The sequence below is a fragment of the Lissotriton vulgaris genome, chromosome 1_1, assembly GCF_964263255.1.
Source record: "Lissotriton vulgaris chromosome 1_1, aLisVul1.2, whole genome shotgun sequence".
NCBI classification, from domain to species: domain Eukaryota; kingdom Metazoa; phylum Chordata; class Amphibia; order Caudata; family Salamandridae; genus Lissotriton; species Lissotriton vulgaris.
Genome location: NC_141685.1, coordinates 1943716284 through 1943743093, shown reverse-complemented (window position 1 = coordinate 1943743093; position 26810 = coordinate 1943716284). Strand labels below are relative to the sequence as shown.

The following is a 26810-nucleotide window of genomic DNA, read 5'->3' as shown; positions in this document are numbered from 1 at the left end:
AGCTACACTGTGCTGCTAAGAAATATAACTGCATGTTTGGGACTCCAAAGGCTCCCAACTCATATGGTAGGACTAGAGTACCCCACCCAAAACGTGGCTGCCATCATCCCCACACCAAGCACGTCAAGTGTGTATGCAGCTGAGCAAAACAAAATTGGTCAGTGGTATGGGAATATTATAAGAGAGATATAACAGCTTTGGTAAAAGAGCCATTCTAATTTTAGCGATACTACCAGCCATAGCGAGCGGCAGACTGATCCATTGGTCAATTTGGACACTTACTCATTCCAACATTGGACCATAGTTAAGCCGCAATATTTGCTCTGTATCCTTACGTAAAAGTACTGAGTTTCTGTATTGCACCATGTTAGCGGAACGCCTTCACATATACGGTCTCATACGTCAGTTAATAGAAATGCCACCCATTTTGTCCAGTTGATATGCAGTCCCGAGAGACACCCAAAGCATGTGATTTCACAAAGCAATGGGGCTAAATTCTCGGTGGGGTGCCAAACATACAATATAATGTCATCCGCATACAGCATCACAAGAACAGGGCCAGTTTGAAATTGCAATGTTCTATGCAGATGATTTTCTTGTAGGCACTTCACTAGGGGGTCCATGGCAATAATAAACAAAAATGGCGATAGGGGGCAGCCCTGTCTGGTGCCCTGCGTGATCTCAAGAGAGTGAGTTACTGTGCCATTTCCATATTCGCACTGTAGGTCGGGTGTATAGCAGGCTGGTAAGCAAAATGTTCTCCAATGGGAATCCCATCTTGCGCAACACTGCCTGGAGAAAGGGCCATTTGAGTGAGCCAAAGTTCTTTTGCAAGGGCGTTATTCTGTGCATAATAGAAAAGAACGTGCAGAGGTTAAGTGTAGAACCCAGATTGTGCAGGTGAAATTATTTGCACCAACAGTAACGTCAACCTAGTCGCCACCATTTTGGCTGATATTTTGATATTGAAATTTAAAAGCGACAATGGCCTGTAAGAGCCGCAGTGCAATGGATCTTTCTCAGGCTTGAGAAGTAGCACAAGAACTGCCTCCCATAACAAAGAGGGGGGAGAATGCCCTCCTGTAATGCCCCAGCATACACTTCCAGCAGCTGTGGCGCCAATAACTCCCCAAAGGCCTTATAGAAGGCAACCATGAAGCCATCTGCCCCAGGGGCTTTCTTCCCGTCCATGGCTTCTATTGCTTGCTTAATTTCCACCCCGGAGAAGGGCTCACTCAGGAAGGCGCGAGTCATATCATAGCTAATCTCTCCAGATAGCTGGCAAATTTTGTCATCTCCCTCTGTGCGCCTGGTGGTATACAGAGCTTAATAATACCTCATCAGCTCTCGTTTAATAATGGGTGTGTCAGCTGTGTATTCGTCCTGCAGCCCACGCAGGCTAGATATGTATAATTGCCGATGTGGCGGTTGTAGCAGGCATGCCAGGGTCCGCCCCGGTCTCTCCCCTTCCTTGTACCTTAAAGCACTGGTATATTTACTCGAATAGTGGTATTCTGTCTCTGCAGCTTTTTGGTATTCCGCTAATAGTGTCGCCCTCTTGGGCAAGTATTCATGAGATGTCCCTTCAGCCTGCTCCTGATCTAAGCATGCAGTCCAGTCCTCCAATTTAGTAAGCGTGTTACAGAGGTCCCTCAATATCCCTGCACTCTTGGAGATGCATACCCCCCTCATGCATGCCCTAAATGCCTACAATAGTGTAGCTTGTTGCTGGACTGATCCTTCATTCATTTTAAAATAATCAATTATGGCCTTCCTAAGTTCACTTTTAAAGATTGTGTCCATCAGTGCCCTCTCTGGGAATCGCCACTGTCTTTCTGTGCTCCCTGCCCGTGGAATGCACCTTTTCAGGACCACCGGTGAGTGGTCAGATAGTGTACGGAGCAGGTGTTTTACATCATGCAGCCAGGGGGTTATGGTTCGGGACAGCAACCAATAGTCCAATCTCATCCATGTATTTTACTACGCTGTATAGTGAGTGTACGCCAGACTGGCAGGGCATCGCAGACGCCATGCATAATGCATCGTGTACTGCTCGCAGAGGTCTGTTAATGCCAGGCGGGCTCTTGGCTTAATATGGGATGCCCTGGTTGTGCTGTGACGTGTAGGGCCTAACACTATGTTCAAGTCTCCCCCCCATTAGAATAAGGTCCGCTTCTAGTAGAGCAATTTGCTTCTGTAAATCATGGAAGAAACCTTGGTCATCTACATTTGTAGCGTACACGGTGACCAATAGTATACTGTGTCCCAACAACACCCCCAGCATAAGCAAAAAATGCTCCATCTGGACTAGCACTGCGTGTAAGTGTCTGAACTGCAAATTTCTACCTATCAAGGTGGCCACCCCCGAGCGTACAAACTGTAGCTTGCAAAATATCTATCTTTTCCCCACGTGGATCCCAGAGTGGGAACCCGGGTGGGCGCGAGGTGCGTTTCCTGCAAAATACTACATCTACAATGTGGTGCCACATGTACTGTACCACCTGCCGACATTTCCACAAATTATTGAGCCACCTAATGTTTCATGTCATGAATGCTAGGTCTCCAAATGCTTTAACCTTAGTCGCGATCATCATGCACTTCACACCTTGAGATCATCTTCACATTAAATACTACTGGACAATGTTGCTTCTTTGTCTGCAAAACGTCCCCTCACCTATAGGTAACAAACTGACCCAACACCCTCCCCCCCTACCCCCACCCATGCCAAGTGGCTACCCAAAGCATTAAACATAACAAATGTTCAACTCCCCAATGCCATCCTAGGCTAAACATTTCTCTTTAATGTGAACTACGCTGGGGTTGTTGCAACGCTAAAATCAGACCCGCTTCCTGACATATATATGTTTACTGTGTCTCCAGTCTATGTGTGGCAACTGCACCATAATGTCCAACATTCTCTCCATTACAGGACTTGGGGCACATGTACAAATGTATAAATGTCATGCCGAACTTATTTGTAGATATACGGGTCAAGTAGACCGACCTGGGTGGTTACCCCTACGGGAACAAGTCCATGCAGTCACTAGGGTGGATCTCCGGCTGCGACACTCCAGGTGATCCACGGTAGTTGTTTTGCTGAGTTTTCAAAAGCCCCTGCAGAACTCCTGCACAGCTGTGGGGTTGTCAAAAATGCACACTTTCCCCTGCGCATCAACCCGCAGCCATGCCGGGTACAGCATTCCATACCGCAAGCCTAGGTTGCGCAGCGTGAACTTAACTCCGATTTACTTGCATCTGGCCTCTTGCACCATGATAGTAAATTCAAAGACTAGAGACAGAGCAGATCTTTCCATGTCAGTGGTCCTTTCTCCCTCGCTAGCCTGAGTTTGGTGTCTCTGTCCTTGTAGTTCAGAAGCCGCGCAATGACGGGGCAAGGTAGGAGTCCCAGGTATGGGCGCAGCCCCAACGATCTATGGGCGTGTTCTACAACAAACATGGTAGTGAAGGATTCAGCCCGAAACAGTTCAGCCTTTCAAAAATTGGTCTAGAAGTCCATAGTTCATCGATTCTGGTATCCCCAGTATACGCAGGTTATTTTTCATCCCTCTTTCTTCCAAATCCTCTGTCTTCATGCGTAGCATCTTGACCTGCCGTTCCAGCACTTCTACCCTTTTGGAAGTTTGCACTGCACCATCTTCTAGATCCAGCACTGTACCTTCAGCTACGTACAGCCCTTTGGCTGTTGGTCACGCTGGGGGGGTGCTGATATAAGCTGACACTGATTGTTCGATTTTACTGCTAATTTGCACATGTTTTGAGCAAATTTTAAAACATTTGTGTATTTTAATTTTGCTAACTTTTAAATTGTGCAGGACCCTTGGGAAGCATCCCGCTAGCGCTCGTAGCGCTTTACTTTCACCTTACCTGCCGTTATCTCCCTCGCCCAGCCGATTTAGGGGCTGGGGCGAGAGACGGCCGCCATCTTGGGGGAAGGCAGGGCAGCGCGCTAGTCGCTGGCTGACTCCTGCCCTCCAGGAAGCCTATAAAAAACGCTGGACATCTACAATCCGACCTTTGGCTGTTGGTCATGCTGGGGGGGTGCTGATATAAGCTGACACTGATTGTTCGATTTTACTGCTAATTTGCACATGTTTTGAGCAAATTTTAAAACATTTGTGTATTTTTATTTTGCTAACTTTTAAATTGTGCAGGACCCTTGGGAAGCATCCCGCTAGCGCTCGTAGCGCTTTACTTTCACCTTACCTGCCGTTATCTCCCTCGCCCAGCTGATTTAGGGGCTGGGGCGAGAGACAGCCGCCATCTTGGGGGAAGGCAGGGCAGCGCGCTAGTCGCTGGCTGACTCCTGCCCTCCAGGAAGCCTATAAAAAACGCTGGACATCTACAATCCCACCTTTGGCTGTTGGTCACGCTGGGGGGGTGCTGATATAACCTGACACTGATTGTTCGATTTTACTGCTAATTTGCACATGTTTTGAGCAAATTTTAAAACATTTGTGTATTTTTATTTTGCTAACTTTTAAATTGTGCAGGACCCTTGGGAAGCATCCCGCTAGCGCTCGTAGCGCTTTACTTTCACCTTACCTGCCGTTATCTTCCTCGCCCAGCCGATTTAGGGGCTGGGGCGAGAGACGGCCGCCATCTTGGGGGAGGGCAGCGCGCTAGTCGCTGGCTGACTCCTACCCTCCTCAGCTACCTATAAATGTGTACCATGAGCAGACGGCGCAGCGGGCTGGCGCAGCGGGCGCGCCGGAAGCGCGCCAAAGTCACGCCAAAGTCCAGCCCGTCTGCGCCCATCCGCGACGGTACGGGACCAGGGACTACAACCCCTGCTCGATCCTCCATTACCGTACCCTACACAAGTAAGATTTCATACACCAGTCATGAGCTGAGGAAGATCAACTATAAGTCGCCACACAACACTCACGTTTGTGCTTGTGTGGGTCCACTAGAGACGCAGGGTCCATTTAGCTGCTATAACTGTAGATGGGAAAGCGTTCCTAAAGAAAGTCATGTGCCATTGCAGACCTTGACAACCCCGTTTAAGTGCATGTATGTGAATGTCAGATCTCTGCCCAAACACTCCACATACATTTGGGATTTTTTAAACGAACATAAGCCCGACTTGGCTTTTTTAACAGAAACATGGCTGGATGAACATAACACCCCCAATATAGTCACAGCCCTCCCTCCAGAATATAAGATCTTGAATGTGAATAGAATAAAACAAAAGGGAGGAGGTGTCGCTCTTTTATTTAGAGATTTTCTTACCTGTAAGCAAGAGACGAGTATACAAGTAGAAAGGTGTGAATCTATGGCATTCTCTGTGTCCCTGAATACTAATGTATTATTTGGAGGAGTACTAATCTATAACCCTCCTGGTTGTACATTGAACTTTAGTACACAACTACTGGAGCAAATGATGCCAGTTTGTTTGAAGAACAAAAATATCCTCCTCCTTGGAGATTTCAACATACATTTTGATAAATGTAACAACCCCCTTAACAAAACAATTAGTGGAAGATATGGAAATCTTGCAGATATCTCAAAGAGTCAACCAACCTACACACTTGGCAGGTCACATACTGGACTTGATATTTTCGAATATAGACTCCATTGACATTAACTCCGTAACATCTCTGCTATGGACAGATCATCATATGATCACTTTCTGTATCAATTTACCCACTATACATACGCGAACATTGGGATCTAGTGTAACAAATACGAGGAGCTGGAAAAACTTTTCAATAGATAACTTCAAACAACACTTTTCACACCCAAACGTAGCAGGTACTGACATTCATGAAGAAATTGAGTCACTTCACACAAACATTAAGACTGCTCTTGAGTTCTGTTCCACCGTACGTGTTCATCACAAACCTAGAACCACTAAATCAGAAAGGTGGTACGGACCAGAGCTGAAATCTCTAAAGAGAAAATGTACCTCTCTGGAACATAAATGGAGACTAGGCAAATCTGACGAGACTAGAAGCGCATATAAACAAGCGCTAGTACTCTACAACAAAGCAATTAAGAAGGCAAAAAAGGAGTACTTTACACGCAGAATAACTGAAAATAAAAATTCCACTAAGGAACTTTTTAAAATTGTTGGGGAACTATGCAATCCAACAAATCTCTCAGTAAATCTTACTCCATCACAGGAGAACTGCAATAAATTAAATGATTTCTTCTGTGAGAAAATCGATAATATCTACGCCTCCTTCTCTAATTGCACGCCAGAAATTATCGAGAACAATGTACCAACTACGACTCAAGTTACTTGTACAGGTTTTGGCCTATTCTCAGAAGCTGAGGTGGGCAAAGCCATGCTTGAAGTCAAGTCAGGATCCCCACTAGATCCATGTCCACACCACATTTACTCTCAGCTAACCCCTGTAATTTGCCCTGCCGTAACGAAAGTTCTGAATCTTTCCTTATGTTCTGCTACATTCCCAAGATCCTGGAAGCAGGCCCTAGTTACTCCGCTAGTAAAAAAGGCAGGATTAGATGTTAATAATCCTGCCAACTACCGGCCAATATCCCAGTTACCCTACCTCTCTAAAGTGCTGGAGAAATTGGTCAACAGACGGCTTTCCAGCTATCTGGAAATTAATGAACTGTTGGACGATTCCCAGACGGGTTTCAGGGTGAACAACAGTACTGAAACAATACTTTTGGCGGTGACGGATAACATTAGGGCCCAGGTAGATCAAGGCAAGACAGTCGTTCTGATACTCCTTGATTTATCAGCGGCTTTTGATACCGTTCCACACAACCAATTACTGAAAGCCCTGGAAGAGAAAGGTATACGAGACAAGGCATTGGGATGGCTAAAATCTTTTCTGGAGGAACGAACACAATCAGTGTGTTTGGGTGATTTCATCTCTCCCCTGCGAAACATTAAATATAGGGTTCCCCAGGGGGCCTCACTCAGTCCAACTTTGTTTAATGTTTTCGTTTCCTCATTGGCAGCCATTGGAAGACGGTGGGGTGTCGACATGTGTTCTTATGCTGACGACACCCAGTTAATGGTTACCATTGATCAAAAGGATGATCCTAAAACCCGACTGATAAACTGCCTGACTGAACTGGCCAACTGGATGCAAGAGCATTGTCTGAGATTAAATGCAGACAAGTCAGAAATCCTCTTGTTTGGCAAAAATCCCCAGCTCTGGGATAACAGCTGGTGGCCAAGCAACCTGGGGTTGCCTCCGAATCCCACCCCAAAAGCAAAAAACCTGGGAGTGGTATTGGACAGTGCTCTGTCCATGAAATCACATGTCTCCACTGTCTGCGGCAAAAGCTTTGCATTGCTGAAAATGCTCAGACGAGTTTTCCCCTGGATCCCGACTGAATGTAGGAAAACTCTGGTTCAGTCATTGCTGATGAGCAGATTGGACTATGGCAACTCACGGTTTGTCGGAATGGCAGACTATCTCTTTTTTAAACTGCAGATAGTACAAAATGCCGCGGCAAAGGCTGTCTGTAATAAAAAGAAATTTGATTCGGCTAAAAGCTGCATGCGAGAGCTTCATTGGCTCCCGATGCGACAAAGAGCCAATTTTAAATTACTATGTATCACACACAAGGTGCTATATAACGCAGGCCCTACCATTTTACATAATAAAGTTGAATTCCACAGACCACCGAGGAACCTTCGATCCAGCACATTAGGAAGAGCTACCACCACCCGGGTGCAGACTGTCAGGATGGGAGAGCGAGCCTTCTCGCATCTGGCGGCTACTAAGTGGAATGAACTTCCTCCCAGTCTTAGACTGACAGATGACCTTCTGTCTTTTAGGAAACAACTAAAGACACTACTCTTCCCTAAATCAGAATAAATCATCACTCAGTGTGGTTATCGTACCTCTCAGCATCCAACTTTAGCGCCGTGATATCCTACTCAGGATGATTGTTAGCGCTCTATAAATAAATTAAATACAAATACAAATTAAATGCAGCCGTCACTCCTGATTCTCGAGGCGTTCATGCATTTTATCACGCCTTTTATCAAGCATGTTGAACCTGCTATTTAGTGCCCTAAGCCAGATCATAGCTCCTTCAAGAGCGATGCTGCGTTTGATCGTTCCATGTCATCAGGCGCCATGGTGGGCTCCACAGTTTCTTCTGTGTGAGAGGTGGCTGCTTTATCCATTGCAGTGTCAAACAGCAGTTTATGTTGCTTAGAGTCCCTCTTAGCCATGCTAATTTTAGTGAAAGGGGTTCACCCATTAGCAACTACTGCCACTCTGGACAAGTGTTTCCCCAGCAGTTCCAACATGTGTCTTTGGGGATTGGCAGCACCGACCAACAATAACCCTCCATACTCAGCGCCAGGACACTGGAGGCCAACTACAGCACACCCTCAGCAACTCTCTGCACCCTGCAAATTGCCCCAGCCGTGCCTCCTCACTGTTGGACCATATGTCAGCAATGCAGGCAGCAACCCCTGTACAGCAGAGTTACAACAGCCAAGGGGAGAGTCACTCGCCACCTCCAGTGTCCCCGGGTTGTCATTTCCACTGGCTCCTCAGCGCCAAGCCGACTCCCAGGGCCGCTCCTCCCTCAGTCGTGAACCAGGCCTCATGGTCCCACACTGGACTGGGGCACTCCACAGCAGTGGGCGCACCCGCTCCCCAGGCCTGCAGGTCTCCGATCACGCCAGAAATTTTCCGGCACCACCCAGCTCACCGCACCCGGATGGCCACAGGCTCTCAGTGGCAGCCTAATCCCTCTGACTCCAGAGCTCCATTGCGACTGACTCAGCCAATTCTAGATGTGATTCCCCGCACTCGCTTCTCTGTTACTTCAGTGCCAGATGTAGACTCGGCCAGCGGTTTGCATTCCTTTGCCACATGCGCTCCACTCTATGACGTAGTCGCAGGCCCGATGCAGGACACCGTTGCTCTCTGCCCTCTGGATTTCACAACAGCTCTCCAGGGTCCTCTGTGAGTCGATTCTTGACGCAGCTCGATCATACCTTAATTAAATGTTTAATACATGGCATCCATGACAACGTATCCACACCAAACACACCGTAGGGGCTGGGATCTGCGGGATGGTCGGCGGCTTGGCCACGCCCCCTATTAACCCCTATTAACATTATTTTTAATGTGCATGATTATTACAACATTTAGAATTTGATCACAATGACCAATTACATTAAGTTGAAATAATCAATCCAATAATGGCTTCAAATTGAAAAAAAGGTACCAAGGCATGAATAGGAAATGCCACAAACATTCTAAGCTAAAGCATCTGCTTTACACAACGAAGTAATAACAAGTATTTACAATAAAATAGCTCTTGCATTTGAAAGAGTTTAAGCTATTGGCATTGTTAATAACAATGCCTTTTATTTATCTGTTTTAAAAACCAACACACACATAAAAGCCATTGTCATTTACAATGCCAATAGCTCAAACTCTCGGAAATTCTAGACATATTTCATTGCAGATGCTTGTTTTCTATCTATTACAGTACTTTGAAGTGACTTAGCTGATGTGCAGTGCAATGCAAACCTTTTATTAAAAGATAGTGATCCCACACCGTTCTAGAAAAAAGGCCTTTTGATTGCCTAACACCACAAACTAAACAACTAGACTAATTTAAATAATAACTCTGGTTGAGATATCGTTTAAACTATTGAGAAGTTTTTTCAAGTACCCTGATGCTTGTTAATGTGCCCTTTACAAATCTTGGCAGTGCAGTCATCCACGCTCTGTAAATGCTGAGTTTTGAGTGCATGTCTCTACCTCATAAAGTACCATGGCCGGAGAGCCACGGTTACTGGCACATCACCTTACTCCAATACTCAATGGGCAGAAGTTTCCCGCCCTCGCTACTGCTGGAGAAAAACAATGAAACAGCAGTCGCAGCCTTTTTACAGGCCAGTCTGAAGATGGCTACATCAAAGATAAAGTTGTCCAGGTTTCCCAACAAGGAGAGCTTGGCATTGCTAAATGTGCCGCTGTGCGTTGTGCTGTATCAGACTATACGTGGCGATGACACCCTTTTTATCCTAAAGTCCGTCTCTCCATCATGCCTGCTGTTTCCCTTCTCTTCTTTCTGATGTTTTTTAAGCTTTCAATAATCGCATGCAAGCTTTAATGTATAAACACAAAAAGGCTGTTGCTCCAAGAGGATGAAAGCTGTTAGTTCCTTGTTAATCGAAAAGCTCACTTTTCCTGAAAATAGCACAGAATAGTGGAAGTGTGCATTGTCTCAATAAGGAACCAATGGGAGGAAAGGGATATGGGTGGGTGTGCTGGGAGGGTGCCTCAGGAAATGTAGATAAAAGGCCAAAAAAATCCCTATCCTTAACCCGACAAGATGTGCATAAGACGTTGAGCGGCCGACTTTCGTACTGGGAATCCGAATTCAAGTCGTGTCATTAAAAAAAAATATATTGAGCTGCGAGGAAATGGTGAAAAGAAAAAGTAATGCACAGAAACAAAACAAATGGCCATTACTGAAACGATCCAAGTGGCAGGGCTAGTCCCAAGGCGTTATCAAAACAGCCAAAAGGCGGGACAAATGTACACTATTAACTAAAGAAAATAATGGAATGTGTGAAGGCAGACCAAGCAACCAATGAAAAAGTGCTCGGTGTGTTCCAACACCCAAGGAGAATTACAACATGCCTCGCAGAGCTGTCCATGCCCTGACTCTAGGCTTGACCTAAAATGCAACAATTCCAGCATAGTGTTAGAAGCTGTCTGTCCTTTCCGTGGGAGCAAAGCGTATCTTGACCGCGAATGGCACTTAAACAGTGAGAACAGCTTTAGTAGCAGTATTGTTAATGTATTCAGCCAGGGGAGGTTAAAACAAAAAAGCTCCACACAGAAGCAAACAAACCCAGTAGATCGGCCAGGGGGACTGATAAGAAGCCCTTTTTAAGATATATTAAATACAAGAGATTTTACAAGCACAGTGCAAGTGCTGTGCAGGCGAAACCTAAATAGGAATGTTTAAGCACAGCAAAAAGTTTATTTTGTCAGGCGAAATACTGCACACAGGTTGCAATGGCAGGCCTGATACATGGTTAAAATGGCTACTTAAGTGGGTGGCAAAATAAGTGCTGCAGCCCCACTAGTAGCAGTTAGTTGACAAGCCCTGGGTACAAATAGTAGCACTTCCTATGCAAATGAATGATGGGAGATCCAGTCATGTCACTTCCTGTGCACATGGATGATGGGAAATCCAGTCTTATCACTTTCTGTATAGGTATATTTTTTTTTTTACTGAAATTTGTTTTATTGTTGCATCAAAGTATACAGGTACAGTGTAAATGATCTGCTGAAGTGGCCTCAACATTCAGCCACGAACAGCCAAGCGTGCAACGTTTTCTTGTATTTACATAACTGGTGCAAATATACATTTCCTTGAATAATCAGTGTAGATCGTACAAATATGTCCGCAGGTCGGGGAACAGTGAATCTGCATCGCCAATAGGGCGGTGGATAATAGCAGGTATGTAGGATCCCGCCTCGAGAGCGTAGGATCGCGGTCTGTACTGTCCATACAGTGGTGGCACCTGAGAACGGGGGGGACAAAACTGTGGGTGAGAAGCGTGTGGGCGCTAGCAGGGTCTAAGCAGGGGGATACTGGCGACGGGTGTCAGGGGGGGGGGCCACGGAGCTAGTTGGTCTGCGCTCCAAGAGAGGGGGGGGGGAAGAGGGGTGAGCAGGGGGCATCGAGGTGGACGGCATGACATATGAGAGTTTGATCAGGATGTAGAGGGTACCGGGAGACGGTCCCGGGATGGTCGATACCATGTAGAGGCTACTGATTCTCTTGGGCGGGGGGGAGGGGAGGAGTAGGCTGGTCTTCTGCATGTGTGGACTGCCGGAAGCTGTGGAGGAGCATGGCCCATTCCATGGATAAAGGAATTTTGCGCGCACCCCTGGCTTCTTCCTCTCTAAGGGCATCCTCTTCCGCCCATTTACCGACTGCGCCCTTCCATGCCGCTGCAGAGGGACCCTCCAGGGAACGCCAGCGCATGGCTATACATCTATTTGCCAACAGGAGTGCTAATGACACGAAGCGTCTGTGCACCGGGTCTCGCTTAGGAACATGAAAGATGCCTAGTGCACTGGACTCCCAGGTGGCTAGTGTAGTGAGACCCGTAAGGTCCGCCAGAGTGTCATGTATCGCCCGCCAAAATGGGTGAAGGTTGGGGCAACTCCAGAACATGTGCCGAAAATCTGCCGTAGGGGAGCAGCATCTGGGGAAAAGGAATGGTGTGGAGGGATAGAACTTCTGCAGTCGCGCTGGGGTGAGGTATGCCCTGTGTAGGATGTAGTATTGGATGTTCTTGAAGCGGGCGTTCCTAGAGACGCGTTTTGGGGCCTCAAGTGCTTTAGTCCATTCAGAATCGTGTAGTGCGCGACCTATGTCCTCCTCCCATGTGGCTCGCAAAGTCGTAAGGGGAGCGTTTGAGAGTTCCCGGATGGATTTATATAACCAGGTGATTAAGTGGCGTCCCACCCCCATGTGTAGGATTGTATGTATTACTGGATGCGTGTCTGGCTCGCCAGTGCAGAGATTAAAATGGGGCCGGTATCCATCGAGTAGCTGTCTATATCTGAGGAATTGGCCTGGGGGGAGTCCGTATTCAGCGGTCAGGTGGTCCAGCGATTTTAGCTGGCCTTCCTCGAAGAGCGATTCCAGATCTGTGATGCCACAGAGTGACCATTCGGTGAACAGTGGAGCGGTAAAGTAGGAGTCTTGCCTGGGGCTGCCTATCAGTGGTAGTAGCGGGGAGTACGGAGGTCTACTGGGGGACAACCGGTGGATCCGCATCATGCACCGGCGCGCTATCGCCACTTGAAGGGGGTATGTGCGCCGAGGCTTGGTGCCCGGGAGGAGGAGAAGGGTGAGTTCTGGGGTTGCGATTCTGCCGGCCGAAGTGACAGTCTCCTGAGGGTAGCGGTCCGCCGTCCAGTAAGATAGCCATTGGAGTTGTGCCGCGAGGAAATATGCCTCGAAGGATGGAGCTCCGAGTCCACCCTGCGTCGTGGGAAGTTGGAGGGTTTTCAGGGCGACCCTGTGTCGGCCCTCGCCCCAGATAAGGGTTCCTAGGAGGGAGTCGACATCGCGGAAGAAAGGCCTGGGTGGTATAACCGGCAAGTTTGTGAAGTGGTAAAGGAGCCGGGGAAGCATCACCATTTTAGCTAGGGCTATCCGTCCTATCGGGGCTAGTGGGAGTTTATTCCTGAAGGTGACAGTCGGGCGCAGACTAGCAAGCACTGCGCGGTGATTACCCTCAAACATGGCTGCCGGAGAATGGTACAAGCGGATACCGAGGTACCGGGGAGCCTCCGCGGACCACGAGAGTTTATGCGGACCGAGCTCGACCTCCCGGGGGGGTAGGCTCGGGTGTAAGGGGTAAACTGTGGACTTGTCCCAGTTCACCTGCAGGCCCGAGGCGTCTGCAAAGTCCGCCAGTGTCGCTCCTATGGGGGCCAGGTCCGCTTCGATGTCCCGGACGTATATGAGGAGATCGTCCGTGTACATGGACACGCAATGCATGTCATCCGCGAGGGGGATGCCCCAATCTACACCCTCCAGGCGTAGCCGAACCGCCAGCGGTTCGACCGCCAACGCGAATAAGAGCGGCGAAAGGGGGCACCACTGTCTTGTGCCCCGCCGAACTCCGAATGCTGGTAATATACGTTTCCCGATTCAAACCCGAGTGGTGAGACCGGTATACAGGAGGCGTGTGTACGCCATGAGCGTCGGGCCGATATTAAGTCGCCGCAGGACAGAAAAGAGATAGGACCAAGTGAGGGGTCTGTATAGGTATATAATGAGAAATCTAGCGATCTCACTTCCTTCCGGAGGACTGATTTCCATCATGATGGAAATCAGTCCTCCGGCTTGGTTTTTTCTAATATTGCTTGGCTTCTACTTTTCTTTGTTCTCAAAATGTATATGGTAATATAAACCATTATTTTCAAAGATGTCTTGCAGGAAAGAGAATGCAACCCCCTCTACCCCCCTCCTGCTCCACTCCCCTCCTGGAGGTCAGTGTTGCTTGCTGTGCTCGCATGTTAAACTACAGTTCAACCTTCTTGCTCTAAAACTTAAAATCCACCAGTTGCTACTGCAAATTATTCATGAACACTGTAGGATACAGCAAGTCCAGGACACAGAAGACATGATATGAAGAGTATATATTGACTATGCAAAGTTTGGAGTATGAAGCCATATATCAATCTGTATACATCAATTTTAATTTCTTCGTGATTTTCTGCATTGCATGCATTTTATTTTGGTACATTTAAAAGTATCCATTATGCTTACCAATGATTTTTAAACTGCATACTTGCAAATGCATATGAGCTCTTTACAAGTATCCCTTCACTCACACACTTCTTGAGCATGTGTGAATTGAATGATTAAAAATTACAAATATATTACATCTGGAAGAGAGCAGTAACATTACTACTCTCTACTTAGTAAAAGTAAAACTCAAATTGCCAACAGTAAACTCGAAGTCACACGGAAATAAAATAACTTTCCCAGACTTGAGGTACCGGGTTTTTATGGACCCGGCGGTGCGAGGGAAACACCCAAAGACCTCTTGAGTTCTTCCTGTTTCGGACCACAGAAACACGGAGTCTTCTAGGTAATGTCAAGGATCGAGTTTATTGGCTGCAACCAGTAACAGGTATCCTAGAAGTACAACAGCATGAAGCGCCTGTATGTTCTCAGGAGGCTGCTCGTTTTTACAGAACCAGCTTTCTCTTTTTATACACAATATTACACTTCAGGCAAGAATTCTTTGTTTTTACAGTTGGTCATATAAATATTTTCACTACAAAGAAGAAGCAGAGTCATGATGGCAAGTCCGCGTCTCAGTTTGTCCAGTTCGTGATAGATTACCCAGCAAGGCCCAGAACTTCCATCAGATATCGATGAACCCCCAATAAAATCGGGCACCTCCTCCTTGTAAAACTAGTCATAAAGAAGAAACAGGGACAGGTGTGTGTGTGATTAGCCGTAGCTTGTATGCGATGAACGGTTTATGACATGTTGTGCTTTGATGCTAATCTTGCTCGGCCATTGGGATGGAGACTGCCCGAACAGGTTTGGCTTGAGGTAGTGGAGTCAGCTCGCCCAGGTCACAGAGGAGTCAGCAAAGGTTACGTGTCCTTTCAGATCGAATTCGGCCTTAGTCAATTGACTATGTAAGGGCAATGACAAAATGGATGCCGCTCACAAAATGGAACCCGAGGGTTCAAGACAGGAACTACGATTTCAGGGTGATTTCGTCACTCGATCATGACGCAAATGCACAGGTATAATATCTCAATCATTACCGGTCTGCCGATACCAAAATCGTCTTGATATGATGATATTTTTGACACGAGTGAAAAAGCTGCAGTACCAAACAAGAACGGTCCAGAATTCTCAGTACCACAGACTACAGCTAAGAAATTACTGTTAGAACAAAGAAGAATATCAACGCAATTATATATCAATGTATGGAATATGGCTAGAAATCACAACTAGAAAACTTTATTTAACATGCAATATAGAGGGTATCAGGGTTGCAAGTATGACGGGAATAGATCCAGGTAACAGAAGAGATACTTCTTAATTAAATGCAATCATATTTAAAATAGCATTTCGAAATAATGATAAGTATAAGTCGCAAACCAGAAATGTACAATATATTCCAATCAGCTGTAAAAACAATAGTAAGTATAATGAGCCAACCACTTCTGTTGGATGGACAGTTGAAGTAATTTGCAAACAGTACTTTGAGTTACAGCCAAATTGTTCAATGTAAAGAAGTCATCTAAAGTACAAAGAGCGTTATTGACAAATGGAGGAATGGCTTATTGCAATTCTTCAACAATGTATGCCCAGTCGAATACAACTGACAGTGAACATCACTACAGGTTGAATGCTCTTTTTCAGGATTTAGTCGAGAAACTCCAAATTGTAATACATTTTTCAAAATGCTTTTGGCATAAATGATGAGAAAGCAATTGTTAGAAATGCTATGCAGCGACTGTAAAATCTGCTAAGTATGTTTGAAAGGTAAGTGTGATCTCCACATGTTGCTAACAATTAACAATTCTACAATATGGAAATCTGCATAAAAACAAATCAAATGATGTAAAATTAAGTGCAAGATGATAACTATGACATCAACAAGAGTAAATCAAGTACGCAGTTTACATTTATATCTAACTCATATTTGATATTGAGATACAATTCGATCTGATTCATGTCCAAGAGTTGATGAATTCCATACCAGCCCATGTAAAATTACAATCACATCAAAGAGAGAAAGACCCATCAATGAAACCTGGTTACAATGCCATAATGTAATTAGTTAGCATCAGCTGTTAACTGCAAGAGGTTGCTATATATCTGCACTCCTAAAAGTTAGATTTTTCAATTTAAACAATTTTTGCCACAGAATAAAAATGTATTGCTAAAGGGTATGAGCCAAAAACAAACTCAAGAAACTATGGTCTCTAAACCTGCAGGAGTGTATACACTGTTGTTAACTGTTGGTAACTACCGCAGACCTCAACTGTTCAAGTGTACTAAATGCTAACTACTTACACTGATGAGTGCTATAACTTTGGGCCATATGTATCAACATTCCGTTTTGCGATTCCTAAATAGCGATTTTTAAGGAATCGCTATTTAGAAATCGCAAAATGGTAAGTATGTAGAAAATCGCTTCTTTTTAGCGATTCCTTAAAATTCCATAATTGCGATTAGTAAATTGCTAATCGCAATTAAGGAATAATTTCCCATTCATTTCCATGGGCCAGGAGGCCCATAGGAATGAAGGGGAAATTGCAAATCGCAATTTGCTAATCGCAAATTGTGAATATTTTCAAGGGTGCAGGGGTGTCTCACGAACACTCTGCTGCACCCCTGAAAATGACATGTGTGCGCATATGGCGCACATACATGCCCTAAGGGCATGTATGAGTGTCACATGGCCACTTTTGATTTTTAAAATAATGCTTTTTTGAAAGAATTTGCAACTTACCACCAACTAGAAGTTGGTAGTAATTTGCGATTCCTTAATGGCATTTTGGAATGTTTTTTTCCTTGATATTTTATTTTTATAGTATTTATAAGGCGCGCAGCTACCCAAAAAGGATACATTGCATTAAAGGAAAAATTTGCATTTCCTTAAATGCAATCGCAAAATAAGGAATGGCAAATTTAGCGGTTCCTTATTTTGCAACAAAAATGTTTCATACATACCATTTAGCGAAAATGGGTTCGCTAACGCCGGAATTCTGTGAATTTCGGCATTTGCGAATTAATTTTGCCTTGATACATATGGCCCCTAGTGCTTAAAATTAACTTTAATTATGCGCAACTGAACTGTTTGCACTGTATTTTAACATGGTGAAACTCTTAAATTAGCATGAGAAGTAAACTGTCATGTTTTTCTTTTTTCCTGCCTCTGTACAGGCACTCAGATACGACATTCATTAAATGTACGAAAATAAATGTGCTCTATAATCCAGCTTGCCCTGTATCAGCTACAATGTTTCGCTTAAATCCATGATCTTCCTGAAATTAGGAAACATTTTGAATGTGTACAATTGAAGGCAACTTCCGTTGGCTGAACTGAGAATAATGTAGGCTTATTCATTAGATGTAGAGCTGAAGTCATTTTACCATTTGATATGTTTTCTGTTTTACTCTTGGATTATGTTATGTATCTTCTCTTTCACACCATGGTGGCTGTATGATTTCTCTATAGCAAAAGAAAAGGGAGATAAGAGGGGCTCGTTCTCATAGTTGCATATATCTCTGAAAAAAGTGTGTGCTAACCTCCTGTAAAGTGGGAAAAGTGCAGGGCTTTTTTATACAACCCTCACCCACCAGGGTTGCCCTTTGGTGGTATGCTTCATCATAGGTTTCGGAATAGTCAATTTTTGTCCACATGGCAAAAAGAATTGCACTTTTTTCCACCCTGCATGAGGTAAGCGCACACTACAAAGACTTTTTTCTTGAAAGGCATGATTTCTCTATCGTAAAGTGTATAACACATCTCCATTTAAGAGGTGAGCAAACATATTCACTTGCTTTCCTTAGAGGCAGACCTCAAGTCAAACTTCTTATTATAGTAGCACTTAATTATTTTCTGTGAGACGAAAGTCCCGTCTAGATTCCCTTAGAAAACACACTCCATGTTAGTCTGTTTATTACGACACTATGAACTACACTTAGAATATTTTCCAATGTTCTTGTCTCCTGCCTTGCCCCGAGTAGTCCTTATGACAATATACCCATTATTTACTTTATGCCAGGCCCAATTTGCTTCTAATTATTGATTACAATAGGGCTCAGTTTCCAATGCCAATGACATTTGTATATATTTTGCATTTTTAATATTCCGAATGTAATTGACTAACAATGTCTCTTTTTGTCTACAGTAATGATTCATGAATTTGAAATGACCCTACGTAGTGTGTGAATTATGTCTTATATGGATTTTCGTGTGTGGAAGTTCACATATGGCTCCTCTACGTTTACGTGAAATTCTGTATTAGTACGGTCTTTTGACTTTAAAGACTCGCACAGAGCCCTGATCCATCTATCGGCCCTTGTATAAAATTGACAATAATGGTTTCAAATAAGTCCTCACTTGCTATGGGTAGAAATTAAACTGCTTCTTGAAAAAGGCATAACAGTAGCACTACATACCTTTTGACATTTCCATAACATTCCTTGATGATAACTTGCAGCACTGCTCGATAAAATAAAGATTCTAGTGGAAGCTGAAAGAACAAGGAGGGCAAATTTAGACTGGGTATCCAAAAAAGTAAAATCCATTTTTATCTACACCCAGATCCCCTGTCTCAAATAATTCATGACCCCATGTTCTCGAACATCTTTTGTACTGAAGATTTGTTGCCTACCACGCTTTTCCACTACAATGTCATGATATGTGACCATATGAGCTTCATTGGGTTCTCCACCTAGCACACTTTCCGTATTGATAATACAAATTTACATCTACACCACTTTGCATATACATTCTCCTGATTCTCAACATTTAGAGATGCTGTAAGACTTGGCATTCATTGTGTGGTTTCCCCTGACTTTTTGCCTCTACCCCCTGTTTTTTTATGCTCTGCTGGATTTCGTTCTTGCTGGATTGGATGCTTGGGGCTCTTTGCCACTGCTGATCAGGGTCAAACTGCGAGTACTCCCTGTGTAAATTGTTATTCTGATTGATTATCCCCGATTAGCATATTTGATTTACTGGTAAGTCGCTAGTAAAGTGAGTGTGCCAAGGCCTGTAAATCAAATGCTACTAATGGGCCTGCAGCACTGATTGTGCAACCCACAAGAGTAGCCCTGTAAAGGTATGTCAGACTTGCCACTGCAGTGTTTGTGCGCAGGTTTAAATGGGCATGTCGACCTGGGAGTGCACCAACTTACCAGGCCCTAACCGTCCCTTTTCTTACATGTAAGACACCCCTCAGGTAGGCCAAAGGTACTCTATGGACAGGATGCAGTGTATGTGCAAGGTAGAACATGTACTATAGTGTGTTACATGTCCAGATAGAGAAATACTGCCAATGTAGTTGTTTACTATTGAAAGGCTATCTGTCCCATAGGCTTTCATGGGAGTTACTTTGTTACATCTTACAAGAATAATTTTCTATTGGGGCAAGATTGAGAGTGGAGTTTAGGCTCTCCGAACTCGGAATTTAATAACACAAATTTTTAGGGAGATGGTTTTTAAATTGTGTGTTTGAAAATGCCACTTTTAGAAAGGAAAAGACACACAATTGATGTTCTGCATTCTGTTCATCAATTGTTTTTTTGCACTTTTAGAAAGGAGGCACTTTCTTATTTAACCATTCTGAGTGTGTCTGCTATCTTGTGTATTGACTTTCTGGTTTACGGGTGACAGGGGCTGTGGCTGGGCATGTACTGTAGACAGCCACAAGGGGATTGAGGTGTGTCCTGCCTTTTCTGGGTGACTAATAGCTGAGCTGAAATAGATCTTGGCTGCATTTAGAGTGGTGGGAGGAGTTTCAATTGCACCTGAATAGGCAGTGTTTACTTTGCACAATGCTGTCTCCACCTCCTGTGGTCATGCTCCACCAGAGAGGATAGAATTGGTTTGGACTGGGCTCAAAGACCCTTGCCACCAAGAGAACAAAGACAAATGGAGTATAAGTAATGGACTTAAACCCGAAAGAATTAGATTACTTCTGGACTCAAGAAGAACCTTTGCTAAGGAAAAGAGCTGGAGATCTATAAGGAGGCGTACTGCCCTTTTGCTGTGTGCTTTGCTCAGTTGGCCTGCAGTTGCTGCTTCTTCCAAGGAATAGACTAGGACTGGAACTTCGCTGTGAACCTGCTTGGAGAAGAATCTCCAAGGGCTACTGTTTGCTGGCCTTCTGTTCTGAAGTCTCAGGGATACAAAGCCTTCACCTGCTACCCACTGACCAGCACCTGGACTCCTGTGTGGACCCCTGCATTCAAAAGAGCACCCATTCCACGTGCTGGGCCCTGAGAATTGTGTTGTTGGTGCAGCAAAACAAGAAAAACAACTCTGCTGCTGTCAGCGATGCCACCAGAGACTTGCACCAAGGTCGAGGGCACCCCCCGTGAATCGCAAGACACACCGCTCCGCCTGCACCACAGCTCAAACACCTGCAGTTATCGGCCTTCTCAACTCCAGGGCTCACACCGATGCCATCACCGCTAGTGCCTGTAACCCATTATCGCGAAGCCAATAACTGACGAGGCTGATTTCATGAACTCTCTGACTTTGCATCGCCTCACCAGCACTGATGCCTCATCACTGACACCACCGACTTCCCCAGTCCTGGATTGGACGCCTCGCTTCCTCATGGACACTACACCCCGCTTCCTCCGTGGCAACCAGGTAACCGACCTCGACCTCGGCACAGACACCTCACCTCCACTATGCCGTGCATTGTCCATAGACTTCGTTTTCCAAGGTAGTGTTTGGATATCCATTTGATCCATACCTGACGCCACACACTTCACTCGCGGTCAGCCCTGTACTTTGTATTTAGGACCTTGTAATAGTCCTTGTAGGAGCTATTTTGTTTCTACAAGTTCTATTTTTGCAATAACTGTTATAAAGTCATAATTTGATACATGTATGCTGGATTTTATGTCGTTTCGGTCTGGTTTAGTTTAGATAAAAAAAGTCATATTTCTAAATTGGTGTGGTGTCCATTTGTGGTGTTTTCACGGTGTCACTGTTTGTTTTGAGTGCAAATGCTTTACACATTGCCTTTGGGATAAGCCTGTCTGCTCGTGCCAAGCTACCAAGAGGGTGAGCAGGGATTATCTAAAGTGTGTAACCCCCTTACCCTGACTAGAAGCAAGGGTCCATGATTGGACAAAGGTGCATATCTCTGCCAATTAGAGACCGCCATTTCTAACAGATACAGTTTCCAGACCGTCAACGATTACCTAACTGAGGTCACACATGATCTGTACAGTGGGGTAATAATCTTCTTTTTCTGTTGATGTCTCATCCTCCAATGAACCATAGCATTCCCTAAACAAGTTGTATTTCTATTTGTATATCCATTATTGCTTTCAGGTCTCCATACATGCAATCAACCAATTATGACCCTCTAGCTGGGTGTTGCAAATGAGAATGCCATAGACCTTAGGGTGCTTTGTATGCCAACGCAGTCACAATGCCATGCATTTGCACATAGCTTAAATGAAAGAAGAGACCTGAGCCATCATTTTTACCATTTTTCTTATTGGCTGATTCTTGGTAATATGTGCAATCTTGGCACATTGAGTAAAGAAGAATGAACAGAATGCATTTCTGACGAATATAGAATCAGAGCCAGGGTATTAGAATACATTACTGTGTCTAATAAAATCATACTCCTCAAGTGAATGAAGCACCTCTAAAAATAATATCTCCTCAAACATCACAGTAAAGCAATTTATAGAGCTAATATAACTGTAACCAAAGGAGATCAGTTTAGTATCCCAAATGTAGAAAAAAAATAATCATAGATATTTAACCTCTATCTTTATGAGCAGAAATCCAGAGCGAAGTCATTAAAACTAACATGTTTCAGAGATTCAATTCTATAAATTTATTTTCTAGCTGTAGGTCGCCTTCTGAATTTTTCTGTGATACCAATATAGCACTCTTTGTTATTTGATTTATATGCAGGTTTTAGATGCATACATATTAAATAAAGTGGGGCCCTTGCAGCTGCTGTTTAAAGAGACAGTAGAAATAAAAACATATACCTTAATGTGGTCAAACATATGCAAGTATAAGATGAGAACAGGTAGGTTAGCTGAACAGAGGGGATGAACAGGCTGGTTTTAGGTCAAAAGGCCACTAAGTAGCATGTGTTTATGTGTAATTTATTATTATTTTTTTTAAATATCTTTATTGGTCTTTTTCGTGTTATTCCATTTCCTTACAATACATGACAAAGCCAAGATGGTGAAGGATGCAATATAAATATCAGCACGCAATCGTCTTCAGAACGACATAAGAGTAATTAGCTGCTCCTACTGCCGCAGCACAATTTCACATGCACAATCTCATATTAGCTTATTTCTATCAGCCAGTTTCTCATACATTGTTGCGATCGCCTGCCCACCACATATCTCAACAGCCTCCAAATAACTATGCTGAGGGGGGGAGCAGAGGGAGATGCTGCTAACTGCATTGGTGAACCTCATCCCCAGTATTTAAGTCCTTCGTGTCCAATTAAGCACAACGTTATTAGGTGCTGAAGATCCATACATGTGGCCTGCTCAATATTACAGTAGAGCGGGCTTTGCCGAAGAGGAAAAGTGGTGATGAATGATAATAATAACAGACCTATCAATAAAGCATATTTTATCTAAATTACCTACTGAAAAATCAAATTAAAGAGCTGCTTTCTGAAAAAGAATATATTAACCATTGTTTTACTGAGTGCGGGACCGTTTATGGCATGAAGAACTAAGTGGAGACTCATCGGGACTCGTCTCGGGCTCATGTGTATGTAGGAGTCTAATGTTGCAGCGCTAAACGTCGGGCAAGAAAGAGCAGGACCCCCAGTACATCCGACTGCCCATAAGGGGTATCGTCCAGTGGACAGCAACAAATGTCCACCGCCATCTCTCTCCCCATCACCCGGGAACTTCAAGTAGTATATCATGTAGCCACTCACTAAGTGTCACTGTCCTCCCCCCTACTTCATTACTGAATGTCATTTCTGATTTTTCCGGCAACAGGGTGCGCAGCCAAGATTCAACAAAAGCCACAGGCTACCTCCCCTCTTTGCCCTCTGGCAGACACACCACTCTCACGTTGTTGCGTCGGGCCCGACCTTTGGCATCCTCCGCCCAGCCCTCAAGGAACTCCACCATGTTTAGGAGCTGCTCTATGTGCCCATCCACCGCCAGCACCCGTGGAGTCATCTCCGCCATCGTGGTCTCCAGCACCTCCGTGCGGTCTGTCAATTTGCGGTGGTGAGCGTGTAGAAGGGTCAGGTTAATGATCGCCTTATCTATTTTACTTTCCAGTGCCGCACGGGTGTGATTCAGTGTTTCCCCTAGCTTCTCCACTGCTGCTAGGATTGCATCCAACTTGTCAGACATAACAGCCGGCAATTCTGCTTCCGCCATTTTCCCTGCTGCTGCTTTCGTCTGAGGAGGTGGGGCAGGAGTGTCAGGAAAATCTGTTTTGAGGCGCCTGCCTCGCGACATCTAGTCCAGCGTAACTACGGGTTAGGCCTGGCGCACCCCAGTCAAGAAGCCGGGGGGAGGGGGGGTCAGGGCAATGATACACAGTTAGGCCCATGCACCGCACTCCAAGGATCGCTAATGCCTCCAAACTCGGTGGTTGCCGCCATGTCACCACCTCTGCATCACTCTTCACCAGTAAGCAATGGCCCTGCAGCAGGCAGAGTTCCCAGATGTGTTGCAGGAAAGTGCACATCGTCGCGCTATGGGGCCAGTGCTTCATGGCCAGATCACTGACATTGCGTAGGGCGCACTGGCGCCTGGTCAACCCTCACTTCTGCAGTCTATGCACCCCCTCACACCCACAGCGACCCCACAAAGTTGAAAGGTTCAGCTCCGGGCACCGCAGTCTGCCACCTTCTTTGCTGGTTCTCAAAAACAGCCGCTCGGCGCCGCCTCTCTTCGAGCCTCTGCTGTGGCACAAAAGGCAGATCCCGCTGTGTAGGTAGCTGTTGCGGGGGCCCCCAGCAGTCCCCAACGTTGGCCGCCCACTGCAGTGCGACAAGCACACAGTCCCGGTGTGTCACTCACCAGAGCCCGCCTCAGCAACCTCAATGCTGCGGGGGAGCAGGCCGGGGGGAATGTCTGGTCGTCAAGCTGGGCCACAGGTCACCACTAAATAGGTCCCAGGCAATGCAGGCATATTATGGTGACAAGCGTGCTGCTCCACCACGGACCTGGGCTCACTTCAGGGCATCGCAGCCTGCCACCCTCTTTTCTAGTGCCTGGAAGTAGCTGCTCGTCGCCTCCACTTTCCAAACCACTGCCGCTGCACAAGAAGGCAGATCCTGCCGTGTGAGCAGCTGTCTCGTGGGGCCCCCTGCAGTCTCAAACGTCGGCCGCCCTCCGCAGAGTAGCACAAACCTACTTCTGGGACGTCACTCACCAGGGCCTCGCTCGGCAAGCACACCACCGCAGGGGAGCAGGTAAGCAAAGTGTCCATCTCCCAAGCAGGGCCGAAAGTCACCACTGACTTTTCTGGGTAATGCAGGCACAGTATGGGGTCAATCGCGAGGCTCCCGCAGTCCGGACAGCAGCCGCCAGTGTTGAGCACGTCACTGCGCGAGGCCCAGTGGGCGGGGTCAGACCACGGGCTCACGTGAGCCCTCACATCAGTTCAGCAGCACCCCTCCGGGCCACAGGAGATTCCACAGACCCCGGGGCAGAGCACCACATTCGTTTGCCCAGGAATTCACATCGGAGCCCCAGGGTGGGCGCAGCAATCGTAAGGTAAAGTTGCAGCATGAAAAAAAACGTGTTGCATACGGTTAATAGGGGCTGACGAGGGAGGCCTCGGGCGGAGCCCTAAACAAACACTTCTTCCTCCATTCACCACGTAGCCACGCCCCCAGCTTGTGTTTTTGTGTAATTGCACTGCTGTGAAGTTAGGTGCCTCAGAGTATTGCAGTGAGGTTAGGTTGCGCAGAGCAGTGATTGGCTCACCCCATTCAGAGCTCCTCCCCCTGCATGTACTGTGGCACTGTGACACTATTTGGTCGTCCGCGGAGGCAGGCGGGTACCAGATGCCTTTGCGCCTCTCTACGTCCCTCCTCCAAGAAAGCCTCCTGGAATACCTCTTTACCACTTGCTTGCTGTTATTGTGGTTGTCTTGCAAATACCTGGTGGAGTGCAAGTAGTTGGTTGCTCTCAGCTTTTGGTGTACTGGTGGCCTGTCAGAGGAGCTAGAAAGCTAGAAAGGAGTGGACTCTAAAATGAAGGCAGCCTGCTGTGACTTGCTGCCTCCCAGCAAGGTTTGAGCCCAGCAGAGCCATTGGTGTTGAGTTGGCTGGAGTGGCTGATCCAAACCACAGGCATGGGGGTGAAATACGGAGGAGGAGGAGAGGCAGCAGAGGAAGTCGATGAGAGGCTCATTCCTGGAGCTGCTTCTTGATGCTGCCAGTTGGAGACAGCATTTCACCCTTCTTGGACAAGGTGATTTGCATTCATTTGTTTTGGAGGAAGGAACAGCTTCACAGAATGACAGACAGACAAGTGGATGGGACACATTCTTTTAAAGTATACGTTTCTTCTTATTTAATGGTCCTATATCTATATTTTTTTTATTTCACATATTTTATTGAAATTTTTTTTACATGAACATCTTGGCAGTTCTGTAGCAGGGCTAGCGGAGTTGTTCCAGGTACGTTTTATACTTTGATCTGTCGGGGCGTACAAGTCCCAAATGTTTAGCTAGCCCACCTTGCGGTAGTTATTGAATAAGAGGGAGAAGAGAAAGAGAGAAGGTGAGAAAGGGGATAGATACAAGGAAGGTAAAGGAGACAGGCAACAGGCAGTGAACATTACATTTCTTAGCTATTCCCAGGGGCTTCTGTAACATATGACTTCCTGTGGCATTGTTGGCATCCATGTATGCAGCTTGCTGATGGTACCTTCTATTCATGGGGGCTCATAAGAGTCAAGGTACATTTCCAGCGCACTCCACAATTTCCTGGAAGCTGGTTTCTATGGTGAGTTTCGGAGTGCAATTTTGTCCGCACCTCTAAGATGTGTGATCCAGTTAAACCAGCCTTTGCAGGTGGCTATACTGGTGTCCTTTCTAATTTGCTAGGACCATTTTCACTGCTGCAGCAAGCAACAGGTCAAGAAGGTCTTTGTCGGGTGCAGATTTTACATCAGTACTCATAGAAGCCATGGTAAATGTGGAGAAATTCTTGGTTAGTGTGCAGTCAAACAAACCGTTAATGAACCCAAATATTTACTCCCAGAATGAGTTACGTGTTGGGCAATGGAGGATGAGGCGTGGTAAGTCCCCGGATTCTCTGTTGCAATTCCAGCATATCGCGTCCTCCCTGATTCCTAATGAGAATAGCAGGGCCAGGGTCCAAATGGCCTTGTGAAGCAGCCAGAATTTTGTTTGTGAGAGAATGGGGGAAATTTTGTTATGTGAGGGTGAGCTCCAGATTATGGCCCAATCTTGTTATCTATGTTTGTAGTTTGTTTGTGTGTCCCAGTATACAGCAGTTTTATCATTAAGCTTAGAGGATTTGGGACGGAGGAGTTTGTAGAGGTGTGAGACCTGGTGACCTAACTTATTTATG

General features: G+C 45.7%; 1 protein-coding gene across 1 annotated transcript in view; it reads right to left on the bottom strand.

The window, feature by feature from the left end:
• Positions 1–26810, bottom strand: part of METTL25 (methyltransferase like 25) — a 619072-nt gene that overhangs the window by 206939 nt on the left and 385323 nt on the right. The window contains exon 8 of the mRNA XM_086919632.1: positions 18685–18758. Within this exon, the coding sequence (XP_086775758.1) occupies positions 18685–18758 (74 nt within the window). The remainder of the gene's footprint in view (positions 1–18684; positions 18759–26810) is intronic.